The 15,122-nt window shown below is 46.2% G+C and overlaps 1 protein-coding gene across 1 annotated transcript; it reads left to right on the top strand.

Moving 5' to 3' along the window:
• The first annotated feature begins 359 nt into the window (after positions 1 to 359).
• LOC308582435 (uncharacterized protein C11orf91 homolog) lies at positions 360 to 5,578 on the top strand. The gene is made up of 2 exons (XM_081185551.1): positions 360 to 812; positions 5,323 to 5,578. The coding sequence occupies exons 1-2, from the start codon at positions 392 to 394 to the stop codon at positions 5,406 to 5,408; spliced, it is 507 nt and encodes a 168-aa protein (XP_081041677.1). The 5' UTR covers positions 360 to 391; the 3' UTR covers positions 5,409 to 5,578.
• Positions 5,579 to 15,122: the final 9,544 nt, after the last annotated feature.

Raw genomic sequence — 15,122 nt, 5'->3', positions numbered from 1 at the left:
GCGGGAAGGTAAACGACGTTTCCGTGTGCTGCACTGGCTCGCCAGATGCGGCTTTGTCACGCTGGCCACGTGACCCGGAAGTGTCTCCGGACAGTGCTGGCCCCCGGCCTCTTAAGTGAGATGGGCGCACAACCCTAGAGTCAGACACAACTGGCCCGTACAGGCAGGGGTACCTTTACCTTTTACCTCTCTTTTAGTTCATTAAAACCAGGTTCCAGTTTTGTAAGTCACCAGCCATTTCCTTCTAAGGTCTACTTTCTGTTTCCTTAAAGTGACAGGCACAACTTGGATAGGATTAATCTATTTAGAACACTAAAAAACCCATGAATCTTCCAGATTCCACGGTTTCCATGGTGGTGGCAGTAGATGCAGAGCAATCAGGAGGAGCCTCATGAGCCACCAGCAACAGCCTCCTCCACCCCCTCGGCCACCACCCCCTCTATACTTCCCCTCCCTCTATGACCGAACCACACAGAGTACCACCCTTGCTGATTGCAGCCTTTGGAGGAAGCTCTTTGTGCCACTGCGAGGAGGGGAAACAGGGTCAGCTGGGCCTCAGAGACCTCCACCTGGGCTTGGACTCCTCCCACCCGCCAATGAGCGCTGCTGCCCACCCCCCTGGCCAGCTGGTCTGGCCCCCATCCCCTATGAGCCATTGCGCTTCTTCTGTCCTGCTGCTGACAGCACACCCCAGCGTGGAAGTGGGGCACATCAGCAGCAACAGCCAGATGGAGAGATCTGTGAGCTTGGCATCCGCCTGAAGGAGCTGGAGCTGCTGGCACTCACTGGGGACGGCTCAGACCCACAGCAATGTGAGTAATCCAAAGGCTGAGATCCCAAAGCCTCTTTGTACAACCCCACCAAATATCCCTGAGGCTCTCATGGTCTTGTACCATAATGATCCAGACATGTACCCTAACCATCCAGCCCAATGTCTTAAATGTAATACACATGAAAGATTTGGGGGTATTGAACATGACATCTTACCCCTGCAATCCAGATTTTGAACTATTATACACCCTTTTCTTTCTTAGGTCCCCCACGCACAATAAGCTTAGATAAAGTCACTTATTTATTCTTTTCCTAAGAATACTTAAGCTTGTTAATCTGAAGTTGTTGTTTTTTTGAAGGGTTTCTCCATCCCACCCACCCCACCCTTAACATTCTATAATAAATCAGTAAAGAGATATTCCACATTGGTCCAACCTACAGCAGAACTTGAAAGACCCATTGATAAAAATGCATACCAAGTCACTCTCTACACAGACACCTTCTATGGATGCAATTAAATGACCTGGCATTTCTTATTGTTATTCTAATAACACATTTAAATGCCCTGAGAAACGTTCTAATGCATCATCCGAGTGTTTTGGCCAAGAGATTGTAGCAGTTTCAAAACTAGTTTTCATTTTGTAAAAGTCCGGTTTGCTAATCTGAGAAAATATTTTAGAACCTCTTCCAGGTATTTGTGCAAATGAGCAATAGGCTCACCCCAGAAATATTGACGACCATTTCAGATACCAACCTGGAGGTCTTGCACAAGAAATAGTTTTAAAGGCTTTAACATTAAGATGTGGGTGGTTTGTTGTGGCAAGCAAGCAGCCCAGGTGAGCTGTAGAGGTTTAGTGAGATCTAAGGGGAGAGCAGGAGGGAGGGGTGGCTTTGGTTAAGGGTGTGGATGGAGGTGGGAGTAGATGGGGTTGGTGAGTGATGCAAGCAGGGAACAGCCCCTTGTGTGTCTGTGTGTGGATAAATAGATATGGATGGGCACTTTAAGTCTTGTTTCATTGCTACTATTTACATATATATATAGTTTTAATGTTTCTTGTTATTTCTATTTTTATTTTGCAAACTATTTTGAGACACTTTGGTGACAAATAAACGATCTGGAAGCATCCCCCAGTCAGAAGCGGAGCACCTACTTCCTCTTCTTTATTTAGCCCCAGTTTTTATTAAAAAAAGAGAGAGAGAGAGGACTCAGTCAGAACAAAAGAGGGCAGGAAGAAGAAAGCAATCCATTTTTTAAAAAAAAGTTTGTGTCTCCCTTTAAGAAGTTACATAGAACGTTAAAAAAAGGCAACGAGTATATTCCATTTGTGGAGTTTCTCTACCAATGGCCATTGAAATGTATTTGTTTATTATTAGTTTAACTTTGTTAAAGGCTAGAAGGCCTGTAATTGATCTGGCAGGTGGGGGAAGTGTTGGCCCTGTTTGACATTTACTGGGATCTCAATGTGAAGAGATTGAAGGGACATTTATACACATGTGGTGGATTTGTAAGAAAGCCAAAGAGTATTGGGAGATCATAGAATCATAGAGTTGGAAGAGACCACAAGGGCCATCGAGTCCAACCCCCTGCCAAGCAGGAAACACCATCAGAGCACTCCTGACATATGGTTGTCAAGCCTCTGCTTAAAGACCTCCAAAAAAGGAGACTCCACCACACTCCTTGGCAGCAAATTCCACTGTCGAACAGCTCTTACTGTCAGGAAGTTCTTCCTAATGTTTAGGTGGAATCTTCTTTCTTGTAGTTTGGATCCATTGCTCCGTGTCCGCTTCTCTGGAGCAGCAGAAAACAACTTTTCTCCCTCCTCTATGTGACATCCTTTTATATATTTGAACATGGCTATCATATCACCCCTTAACCTCCTCTGATGATATAAAGGTAAAGGGACCCCTGACCATTAGGTCCAGTTGCGGACGACTCTGGGGTTGCGGCGCTCATCTTGCTTTATTGGCCAAGGGACCCGGAGTACAGCTTCCGGGTCATGTGGCCAGCATGACTAAGCCGCGAACCAGAGCAGCACACGGAAACGCCGTTTACCTTCCCGCCAGAGCAGTACCTATTTATCTACTGGCACTTTGACATGCTTTCGAACTGCTAGGTTGGCAGGAGCAGGGACCGAGCAATGGGAGCGTCACGGGGATTCAAACTGCCGACCTTCTGATCAGCAAGCCCTAGGCTCTGTGGTTTAGATGTTAAGGATCTAATTTCCCAAGAAACCAGAGATGTATTTACTAAATATAGTAGGAAGGAAATATCCAAGAAAGTATTTAGTCTTTTCCTTTATGCAATAACAGTGGCGAGAATAATTTATGCTCAAAGGTGGAAGGACAAAAATATTCCCACAAAAGTAGAATGGCAGAATAAGCTAATAGAATACGCTGAGCTAGCAATGTTAACTGCAAAGATAAGAAATCAGGATGAGTCGGATATAAAAGAAGCATGGGGATACTTTGGCAAAGAAATATAACAATCTGATAAACTTCCAAGTGGGGTTAGATCAGGGGTCAGCAAACTTTTTCAGCAGCGGTCTGGTCCACTGTCCCTCAGACCTCGTGGGGGGCCGGACTATGTTGGGGAGGTGAACGAATTCCTATGCCTCACAAATAACCCAGAGATGCATTTTAAATAAAACGACATTCTACTCATGTAAAAACATGCTGATTCCCGGACCATCTGCGGTCCGGATTTAGAAGGCAATTGGGCAAGATCCAGCCTCCAGGCCTTAGTTTGCCTACCCATGGGTTAGATATATGATCAGTAGTTAAAAATAAGCAGAAGAGGGGTGGTAATTAAGGAAATGCAGCTTAATAAGGACTAAATAAGACCCCCACAGAGGGATGTGTGTGGAAGTTGAAGAGTGTAAGTTAAATGATGACAATTGTATAATTGATGTACTAAAATATATAAAATTCATTTTAAAAAAAATACATTTACTGGGATCTCAGAGATGGAGAGAATTTGAGGCAAGATTAGCATGGAGCCAGTCAAACACTTTGCCCCAATTTTGGAAGTATATCATTGATCCTTATTACAAGACTTGGTGGGTATCCTTTAATATTTTAGTCTAAGACACAGTTTCTCAGCCTGTAAATGTGTGAAAATGTAGTCTATCCACCAAGGTTCTTACACAAAAGAATGAGATAGGGACTGTAAAGACTTTGAGACATCAAATGTCCTGTACTAATTAATATGAAGATAGATAATGACTTTCAGTGGATACTGGTATAAGGTAGAACAGAAAAAAGCATTATAAAATCTCTTGACAGTGAGCCAGTGTGGTGTAGTGGTGAAGAGCGGTGGACTCATAATCTGGTGAACTCTGTTCGCTTCCCTGCTCCTCCACATGCAGCTGCTGGGTGACCTTGGGCCAGTCACACTTCTCTGAAGTCTCTCAGCCCCACTCACCTCACAGAGTGTTTGTTACGGGGGAGGAAGGGAAAGGAGAATGTTAGCCGCTTTGAGACTCCTTCGGGTAGTGATAAAGCGGGATATCAAATCCAAACTCTTCTTCTTCTTCTTGAATGGAGCCAATACTTGTATAACCAAGGAGTGCACACTGTATGGAATATAGCAATAAACATGCATAGGATCAGGTTACTCTGTGTATTTATCTGTGGAGGCAGTGGTTGTGGGGATCACAGGATGCAGGGGCAGATTTAGGGCTGTGTGAGCGGTGCACATACTGGGCACTGAGCTGAAGGGAAGCTGTTTCAAAGCCAAGTAAGAAAGGCGCTGGGCTTTGGGAAGGAGGTGTGAGGGCTCTGACAGGGTCCTAAAGTTCTCCTACCCAAAGCCTAGTTTCCCAGCTTTGGAAAGTAAGTAGGTAGGCTCTAGGACCCTGTCAGAGCCTTGTGCCTCCTTCCCAAAGCCGGGCATCTCCTTAACCACCTTTGAGAAGGTAGCTCAAGGGTGCAGGATGGGGGGGGGCAAATTTTGCACTCACACAGGGTGCCAATGTACCCAGGTCCACCACTGCTGGATGGTTTGCATTTCTTTAAGTGAAATAATACACATCAAAATCTCAGGGTAGGAGAGACCATAAGATCATTAAGTCCAGGGTCTAAAATGACCTGGCTGCACCGCTGATAATGACTATTTATTTTATAGTAATATTTATATTTTATTGAAGTGATTTCAATTAAAAGAAATAAAGCGTTACAGGAAAAAAGAAGGAAAGGTGAGGGGGAGAAAAAAGAGCAATAAAGATACATAAAAAGTGTGTGTGTTTGTGTGTGTGTGTGTGTGTGTGTGTGTGTGATATTCCCATACATATATGGGAAATAAATCTACGAAAGCATATATATATATATATATATATACACACTTTAGAGTAAATAAAGTACTGGACTAGGATCCGTGAGATTCAGGTCCAAATCCCTACTAGGCCATGAAGGTTGTACTTTAATATCAGTACATCAAAGGTCAGTATTAATCAGGAGTTGTGGGCTTGGATTTTACATTCTTTTCTCAAAGGACTGTGCATTTGCATTTGTGGTTGATGACTAACATGTGTCATGTTCCATCCCTGTTTCTAGATAAGCTTCTGAAGGCACTGAAAGATGAAAAGACGCAAGATGTAGTGACAGGACTGACTCTGAAGAAACATTTGCCGGCATCATGAGGGCTATTTACGTCTAGCCTCACCTTCTTCTAATGGACTCATTTGTATTATGCATGCTTCTAATGACTCTTCCTTTTTAATCCTACACTGCCGAAGTGGAAATTTCCAACTTATTCTTCAATTAGCATTTTGTACATTTCCCCAATACTAATATACATTTCAAATACAAAGTTTCAAGTTTGCAATTTTTCAACAGATAACTGAATGTGTGCTGTTGGCATCGACACCAACATCCTGTTTATTTCAGATCTCTGACTGCGCCATTCATGACAGTGTCATGGACTGGCTGGACACAGAGGAGTCGTGGGAGGCACCAGCTTGGGAACTCCCAAGGGAAGAAGGCTCAGAGCCAGGGAGTTGTGGTGGGACAACAAGGAGTGGTCAGAGGGAGAAGACGGGGGGAGGAGGAGGAGGTGCCTGAAGCTGAAGAGGTTACAGGGTTTAGTGAGCAGGAAGAGGCTGTGGCAGAGAGCAGCCCAGAATCAGAGGCAGAGGCTTAGACAGGCTACTGAAGAAGCCAGGGAGTCTTCCCCCTCCTGCTGCAACCAGCTCCCCTCCTCTGCTGGTTTCCTCGAACCCAAAGAGGTATGAAGAGGGTGGTAGTAATGAAGGCAGTAATGGAGGAGAAGTCTCAGGTTCCTTGGGAAGGACCTGGAGGAGGAGGAGGAGATTTAGAGAGCTGTAGGAAGGCAGGGACCTTCAGTCCTCACAACTGCTGCGTTGGGGCAAGACCTACTGGGAAGAGTTGCTGTGCTCACTAGGCCTGAGCTGTTTTGTTTCTTTGAATAAAGAGTTAATTTCACTGGCACCTTGTGAGTTATTGCTGACCTGCCCCTGACTCCCACCTCAATGGTATGCAGTGCAGTTCTAAGTATAAAAGAAAAGGCTCCAGTTCCTCCTGTCTTATATATCCTCTCCACTGTATTCAAATCCTCTTTGGAGAGCCGGTGTGGAGTAGTGGTTAGAGTGCTAGACTTGGACGTGGGAGATCAGTGTTCTAATCCCCACTTGGCTGTTAAGCCCACTGGGTGACTTTGGGCCAGTCATTGTCTCTCAGCCTAACCTACCTCACAGGATTGTTGTGAGGGTATTAATGGAGAGGAGAAGAAGTTAGCTCTTTTGAGATGAAATGCACTAAAAGCAATAATAGCGATAATAAACAAAAACCACATAATTTCTGTGCAATTGGTTGCGGGGAGGGGAGTGAGTGATATGGCAGAGATGGTGCATGTGCTGCCTCCTCCTCAGAAGTAAGCCCTATTCACTGCAAAGGGACTCCCCCCCCCCCAGGTAAAAGAGTTCCACAGCACAAGGAGGGGTGCCAGAAATGAACAACAGAGGAAGCAGGAAGAAGCTGAGGCACGCAGGAGTGAGGGAAATGTGACCTGCTTATGGGGAGTAAAAAGCATGGGAAATAACAAGACAAGGCAGGCATAGTGATATGCCAAAGACATGTTCAGGGGAAAGCATATCAGAAAAACTTTTGGGTTGGGAGAAAAGTTGGGTTTTGCTACAGGACATCTGAAATGTGAGCAGATGAGGGAACCCTCACCCCAAAATGCAGGAACAGGCAGCGTTGGAAGTGAGATTTTGGGTAGTGCCAATGGGGCCATGGAGAATTCTCATTTTAAAAGATGTACTTTATCCACTAGATGGCAGTATGCAACAATATTTATACATTTGGAAAATGTTACAATACTTTTTAACCAGGTGATATGGCCTGTTCTAACCTTTCCTCCATTTATGAAACATTTCAAATCAACATCTTATATTCCACATCACCTCTTTCACTAGCAACAAAACAATCTGCCAAACAGCTGTAATCTGACACTTTAGGATTGATTAGCTGCAGAAATGCCACTGAAAATAGTTTTAGCATGCCTAAGGATCTGCACGACAGGATAAAACCCAACAGCTGCTGTCTTCATCTTGGAATTGAGTCTAGAAGGTGGCTTGTGGCTTGCAACATCTGGACTAATTTTTGACTGATTCTTAGTCTTTATTTTTATTTTATTATTATAATTTTTTACTTTACCTCTTCTCCCCATCCCCTGCTTTGTATTTGGTGAAGAATTCTGCATGACTCAAGAGCTTGCCAATATTTTGTGAAATTTCAGCTGGTCCTCATAAAAGGTATTGCCCTACTGTGGATGTTGTTGTTAAAAAACTACTTGCCAAAGGGAGGGGAGGCATTACAGGACAATGATATAGAACATTTCTTCCTTCCATCTCCTCCCCAATTACTTGCCCTGCTCAGGAAGAAGAAGAAGAGAAGAAGAGTTTGGATTTGATATCCTGTTATATCACTACCCTAAGGAGTCTCAAAGCGGCTAACAATCTCCTTTCCCTTCTTCCCCCACAACAAACACTCTGTGAGGTGAGTGGGGCTGAAATAATAATAATAATAATAATAATAATTTATTATTTATACCCCGCCCATCTGGCTGGGCCTCCCCAGCCACTCTGGGCGGCTTCCATAAAAACCAAAAATACAATAAAATATCACACGTTAAAAACTTCCCTGAACAGGGCTGCCTTAAGATGTCTCCTGAATGTCAGGTAGTTGTTTATCGCTTTGACATCTGCTGGAAGGGCGTTCCACAGGGCGGGCGCCACTACCGAGAAGGCCCTCTGCCTGGTTCCCTGTAGCTTTGCTTCTCGCAATGAGGGAACCGCCAGAAGGCCCTCGGCGCTGGACCTCAGCGTCCGGGCAGAATGATGGGGGTGGAGACGCTCCTTCAGGTATACTGGACCGAGGCCGTTTAGGGCTTTAAAGGTCAGCACCAACACTTTGAATTGTGCTCGGAAACGTACTGGGAGCCAATGCAGGTCTTTCAAGACCGGTGTTATATGGTCTCGGCGGCCGCCCCCAGTCACCAGTCTAGCTGCCGCATTCTGGATTAGTTGTAGTTTCCGAGTCACCTTCAAAGGTAGCCCCAAGTAGAGTGCATTGCAGTAGTCCAAGCGGGAGATAACCAGAGCATGCACCACTCTGGCGAGACAGTCCGCAGGCAGATAGGGTCTCAGCCTACGTACCAGATGGAGCTGGTAAACAGCTGCCCTGGACACAGATTTGACCTGTGCCTCCATGGACAGCTGTGAGTCCAAAATGACTCCCAGGCTGCGCACCTGGTCCTTCAGGAGCACAGTTACCCCATTCAGGACCAGGGAATCCTCCACACCTGCCCGCCTCCTGTCCCCCAAAAACAGTACTTCTGTCTTGTCAGGATTCAACCTCAATCTGTTAGCCGCCATCCATCCTCCAACCGCCTCCAGACACTCACACAGGACCTTCACCGCCTTCACTGGTTCTGATTTAAAAGAGGGGTAGAGCTGGGTATCATCCGCATACTGATGAACACCCAGCCCAAACCTCCTGATGATCTCTCCCAGCGGCTGCATGTAGATGTTGAAAAGCATGGGGGAGAGGACAGAACCCTGAGGCACCCCACAAGTGAGAGCCCAGGGGTCTGAACACTCATCCCCCACCACCACTTTCTGAACACGGCCCAGGAGGAAGGAGCGGAACCACTGTATAACAGTGCCCCCAGCTCCCAGCCCCTCAAGACGGTCCAGAAGGATGCTATGGTCGATGGTATCGAACGCCGCTGAGAGATCCAGCAGAACTAGGAAACAGCTCTCACCTTTGTCCCTAGCCCGCCGGAGATCATCAACCAGTGCGACCAAGGCCTGAATCCCGACTGGAAGGGATCCAAATGGTCCGCTTCTTCTAGGCGTGCCTGGAGTTGTTCGGCAACTGCTCGCTCAATCACCTTGCCCAGGAATGGAAGATTTGAGACTGGGCGATAGTTGGCCATCGTGGCCGCATCTAAAGATGGTTTTTTAAGAAGCGGTTTAATAACCGCCTCTTTCAGCGGGTCTGGGAAGGCTCCCTCACGGAGGGAAGCATTCACCACCCCACGAAGCCCATCGCCCAGTCCTTCCCGGCTAGCTTTTATAAGCCAGGATGGGCAAGGATCCAGGAGACAGGTGGTTGGTTTCACTCGTCCAAGCAGCCTGTCCACATCCTCGGACGTAACAGATTGGAATTGATCCCACTTAACTTGACTAGACAGAACTCTAGCACTCTCCCGCCCCGGCCCTGCTCCCACGGTGGAGTCTACTTCTTCCCGAATCTGAGCGATTTTATCCGCAAAAAACTTTGCAAAATCATTGCAGGAGAACATGTGGCCCGTACTGGGCCCCGATGTTGCAGGTGGTTCCGCTAAATTGTGAACCACCTGAAAAAGTCTCCTGCTGCTGTTTTCTGCAGATGCAATAGAGGCAGTGAAGAAATTCTTCTTCGCCGTCGCTATCGCCACTTGGTAGGCTCGACATTGAGCTCTAACCTGTGTCCGGTCAGATTCGGAATGAGTTAGCCGCCACCGGCGCTCTAGCCGTCTCAACGATTGTTTCATTGCCCTCAGATCCGTGGAAAACCACGGGGCTGTCCGGGCTCCATGCAATCGGAGAGGGCGCTTCGGAGCCAAACAGTCAATAGCCCTGGTTAACTCCACATTCCAGCGGGCCACCAGGGAATCAGCTGAAAGGCCATCAACATGGGATAAAGCATCCCCTACCACTCTCTGGAAACCATTTGGATCCATTAAGTGGCGGGGGCGGACCATCTGAATTGGTCCCACCTCCCTGCAGAGGGGATGGGTCGCAGAGAAGTCCAGTTGCACCAGGAAGTGATCTGACCATGGCACTTCTTTCGTTTCGCTTTTACTTAGTGTCAGATCACCAACATCCATAGAGGTAAACACCAGGTCTAAGGCATGTCCACGGCTATGGGTTGGGCCAGACTTATTCAGGGACAGCCCCATGGAGGCCATGCTTTCCACGAAGTCCCGAGCGGCCCCTTGTAAGGTCGTGTCGGCATGGATGTTAAAATCCCCTAGGACGACCAAACTAGGTGTCTCCAGGAGAACATCCGCCACGACCTGAAGCAGCTCGGGCAGGGAATCCTTGGTGCAGCGGGGAGGTCGGTACACCAAAAGGAATCCTGTACTGCCCCTATTGCCCAACTTCCAGAACATGCACTCAGAAAACTGGGTCTTCCCAATAGGACGCCTGGTGCAAACTAATGACTTCCTAAAAATCACTGCAACCCCCCCTCCCCGCCCACATGACCTGGGTTGCTGTGCGTAAGAGAAACCTGGTGGACAAGCAGCGGCAAGGACAGGCCCATCTGCTTCATCCAACCAAGTCTCTGTTACACATGCCAGGTCAAACCCTCCATCCATGATCAAGTCATGGATGGCAGTGGTCTTATGAATCATTGACCTGGCATTGCACAGCAGCACCTTCAGGTCATGTGGGTATCCCTTGCTGATTCTAGTATCCATCCGGTCAGGACCAGACCCGGAGGCAGGGATAGTCCTCAGACAACGACTAAACCTGCCTCCTCTGTAATGACATGGTCTGGTCTTAGCGTAGCTCCTCCTCCTACCCGTGATCACCGAGATCGGTTGTCCCAGTGCATCCCCCCCTGTGGAACATGCCCCAGCCATTTTGTGGGCTGGGGCCCACTCCCCAGCAGCCCTGAACCCTCCCCCTAAAAACAAAATAACACCTTAAACAAACAAACAAAACCAATAAAACAATACAAACAAAAAAATGTAAAAATTACAAAAACATCAAAATAAAAAAAATAATAATTCCCCAAGCCCAACCAAACATCAATCCCACCCCCCACATACAAAAAATCCAGAGAAAATTTTTAAAAACATTTTAAAAACACTCTGTGCCTCTCCGGCAATAACAACTGTCCTAGTGAGGTCTGTCAGGCCCCGCCCCAGGCCAGGTGGTAAGTGGCAGGAAGGAGCAGGGCCCTCAGGCACTCACTCAGGGAGTCTTCCTGGGCAGCAGGCAGCAAGCAGCACGCAGTCCTTATGAGGCTTCAGGCCCCGCCCCAGGCCAGATGGTAAGTGGCAGGAAGGAGCAGGGCCCTCAGGCACTCACTCAGGGAGTCTTCCTGGGCAGCAGGCAGCAAGCAGCACGCAGTCCTTATGAGGCTTCAGGCCCCGCCCCAGGCCAGATGGTAAGTGGCAGGAAGGAGCAGGGCCCTCAGGCACTCACTCAGGGAGTCTTCCTGGGCAGCCTTCAGAAAGACTTCAGAGAAGTGTGACTAGCCCAAGATCACCCAGCAGCTGCATGTGGAGGAGCAGAGATGCGAACCCGGTTCCCCAGATTACGAGTCTACTGCTCTTAACCACTACACCACACAGGACAAACATCATAAACACCAACCTTTGGCAGGGAAAGATCTCTCTGCTGAAGATGCTGGGCCCCATCTGCACTACACATGTAAAACAGCGTCATACCACTTTAAACAGTTATAGCTTCCCCCAAAGAATGCTGTAAAGTTAAGCATGCTGAGAGTTGTTATAAGGCCCCCCTTCCCCTTGGAGAGCCACAATTCCCAGAGTGGTTAACAATCAACCCCTATTCCCAGAAAATTATGGGAATTGTAGCTGTCTGGGGGGAATGGGGTGTCCTAGCAACTCTCAGCAGCCTTAAAAAACTACAGTTCCTATAATTCTCTATGGGAAGCTATAACTTTTTGTATTATAAGTGGTATGATACCACTTTAAATGTGTGATGCAGATGGGGCAATACTGGGATAGTACACAATACTGGGCTAGGCAGGCAAATAGTCTGACCTGATAGAAGGCAGCTTCCTACATTCCTCAGGTGCTCAGCACATGAAATTTTGCATCCTTGACCAGGAGCATCAGGTGTGGCAGGGCAGAGCTGCCCTCCTGGCAGCTGCATTGCTGCAATGTATGTGGGTGCAGCAAGGACAAGGGCAAGGTCAGGGCTGTGGAGACTCACTGAGTTAATCCAGCACTCTCACTGGTGCATCTAGGCACCTCTAACCCTTGCCACCACCCTGGCCACAGGAGTTAAGAGACTGGCTTCATCTCCACCACACCAACCATTAGTGGAGTGAGGTTCTGGAACGGAAACTAGGATTCTGGCATGAAGAAGCAATGGCTACTCCACTGTTTCTAATGGAGTCAAATACAGGATTAGAATTGTGTGTCTAGATAGGGTTGCTACACACGGGGGGGGGGGGAGAGAGAGAGAGAGAGAGAGAGAGAGAGAGAGAGAGAGAGAGAGAGAGAGAGAGAGAGAGAGAGAGAGATTAGCAGATGCCTCACATAAGGACATAAGAAGAGCAGTGACCAGAAGGCCAGCAAAATTAGTTCCTACTGACTGGTTCTCATGTGAGACAAGAAGACACAGATATTCTCTGTTCCCTAATATGAAGCTGAGAGCTTCTGGACAGAGCCCTGCAGACACACCTTTCTTATAATCCAGTTAAACCACTCATTCCAAAACACAGTAGGGTAGGAGTAACTGAGCAACTCGGACAAAGCCCGTTGTTGTTGTTAACAACAAGGAGGCACAGGGAGGCATTTAAAGCACCTGTTGTCTGTGGCTCAGCTTGCATGAGAGAAAATGGTTGGCAGTCTCCACTATGAAAATGGCAGGGCTTCATTGTTGCCTTAATTGCTGCCTTCACTGGGAAGATGAAGAGAATTAAAGAGCACAGTAGAGGCCTATGTTCAGGGAGCTGCACCCCAAGCATATGTCTATATTATTCACTTAGAAAAAATTATAAACCACCTAACCAGGAAGAATCTCCAGGCACTGTAACGTGTTATAAAACAATTGTCAACAAGGAAAATGAGTAAAATTTAAAATCCAAATACACCATACTAAATTGTGTGTCTAGGTAGGGTTGTTGAAACATATTTTCCTTTTCTGTTTTGAAGGTGTTTCGTGTAAGAGCGTAAGAGCCCTGCTGAATCAGGCCCAGGGCACCCTGTTTTCACAGTAGCCAAGCAGATTATTACAGAAAGGCTGTACAACAACACTCTTTCTACCTGTGATTCGTAGCAAGTGGTATTCAAAGGAACAGTGCCTCCGACAATGGAGGGAGAAGACACACATTGCAGCCACTGATAGCATTGCCCTATGTGATGCCTAAAGCAGCAAAACAAGGGTGCGTGCCTAATGTAAATTGGGGTGAAGGGAGGAAGATCCCTTTGCCAGGTCTTGCATAGTTAGGGTTGCATAATACAGAGGAAAACAAGGAACAGAAAATATACTAGCGGCCTGATGAGATTGCCTAGATGAACCTCCAAGGCTTTCTTGCCCGTCCCTACTTTAGAGAGAAAATTTCACATAACAACCGGGGACAAGGGCACCAATTCCTATCCCACATTTTTCAATTATGCTTGTCAGAGTGTAATTGTCAGGTACAATTTATCCTCATCCTGGAATGCATTCTTCTAAATTGACCCATCTATCTAAAGTGTAATCAGAGAAACACCATTTAGAGAAAGATTGAGCTTGTAGACTTTTTTTTTTAAATAGCAACATTCTGCATGCTTTCTTTTCAGGATTCTTAACCATTCAGTCTTTTTTTTTAAAAAAAAATAAATCTCTACAGTGTATCACCCTGGCAGACATCTCTGAGTGGAGATACAATACCCTCCGGCACAGAGTGTCTACAGTGATATTCATGTCCTCCCTCCCCAGAATGCATCAAATTCTTCCGCTTCAGAAATCCAACACTGTTTTGGCTTCTCAGTGATGGGAACAGTTAGATACAGAAACCATTTAGAGACAAGGAAGTGTTTGAGGTTTATTTTGTTACAAGAGAAATATATTAGCTTCCTAATCAGTTTGTTCTAGTGATCCTACTCATGTTAAATGAAACCTAAAACCAAACATAAACCCATGTGTGTGTGTTTTTAAATGGAAGTATGGCTTATCAATTTTATTTTTAAAAAACACCTTTAAGTTTGATACTACCTCTGTTCACACTAGGAAAGTACATGTGATAAATTGAACTTCTGTTTCCTTGTGACTTTAACTCTTCATTTAAAGGGGAAATAACACTGATTTATTTGAGAATAATAAATATATTACAACCAAAAGGTTTAAAAGTGACGAGGAACCAGTGGCCCTCCAGATATTACTGGACCACAACTCCCATCATTCCCAGTGGCCAAGCTGTTTGGGGATGACAGGAGTTGGAGCTCAAAGGTATCTGGAGGATCAGAGGTTCCCCATCTGAACTTAAGAGTTAAACAAGTGCAGCTGTTCTTTCACTCTCCATAGTGACAGGAAAAACTGGTGTGTGCTTAATTTTACCCTGTCTCTTTTGGAATACATTCACCTATGTCAGATAGAGCATGCTGTGAATTTTAATGAAATTATGAATTCACTTCTACATAAGTGAGAGCGTGTGCCTAGGGCAGATTAACCAATGCTTGTGAGCTTATGAAAAGCAGTTTTACAGCATTTAAAGGGCATTCTGGTTGGTTTGTTTTTAAGTTGGTGATTGAAATTAATGATCGTTACAAACAGCTCTTTGAAGGATTAAAAGAAAGGAGAACAGCCCACCCAACAGAAGTGGGGTAGAGGAAGACCAATGACACAATCCATTGTGGAATCTCTTCTAAGTTCCCAATATGTTCTGAAAGCAGGAGGGAGGGAAATGTGCTTGAATTCTTTTTGAAAAGCAATCTATATGCACTCTTGGAGAAGCAAGCCTAAAAGTAAGTCTGAAATAATAATAGTGGGATCCTGGAGACCAGGCACCTTAAAGTCCCAGGCTACGATTCCTCAAGTTCAGAAAAAGTTCAGAGCAGAGTGAAATGCACTTAAGGATTTATTAGTATTACCATGCTGTTG

This window comes from Podarcis bocagei (assembly GCF_964188305.1).
Source record: "Podarcis bocagei genome assembly, chromosome: 1".
Taxonomy (NCBI): Eukaryota; Metazoa; Chordata; class Lepidosauria; order Squamata; family Lacertidae; genus Podarcis; species Podarcis bocagei.
The sequence above is the reverse complement of the archived record's forward strand: the minus strand, read 5'-3'. Positions and strand labels throughout refer to the sequence as shown.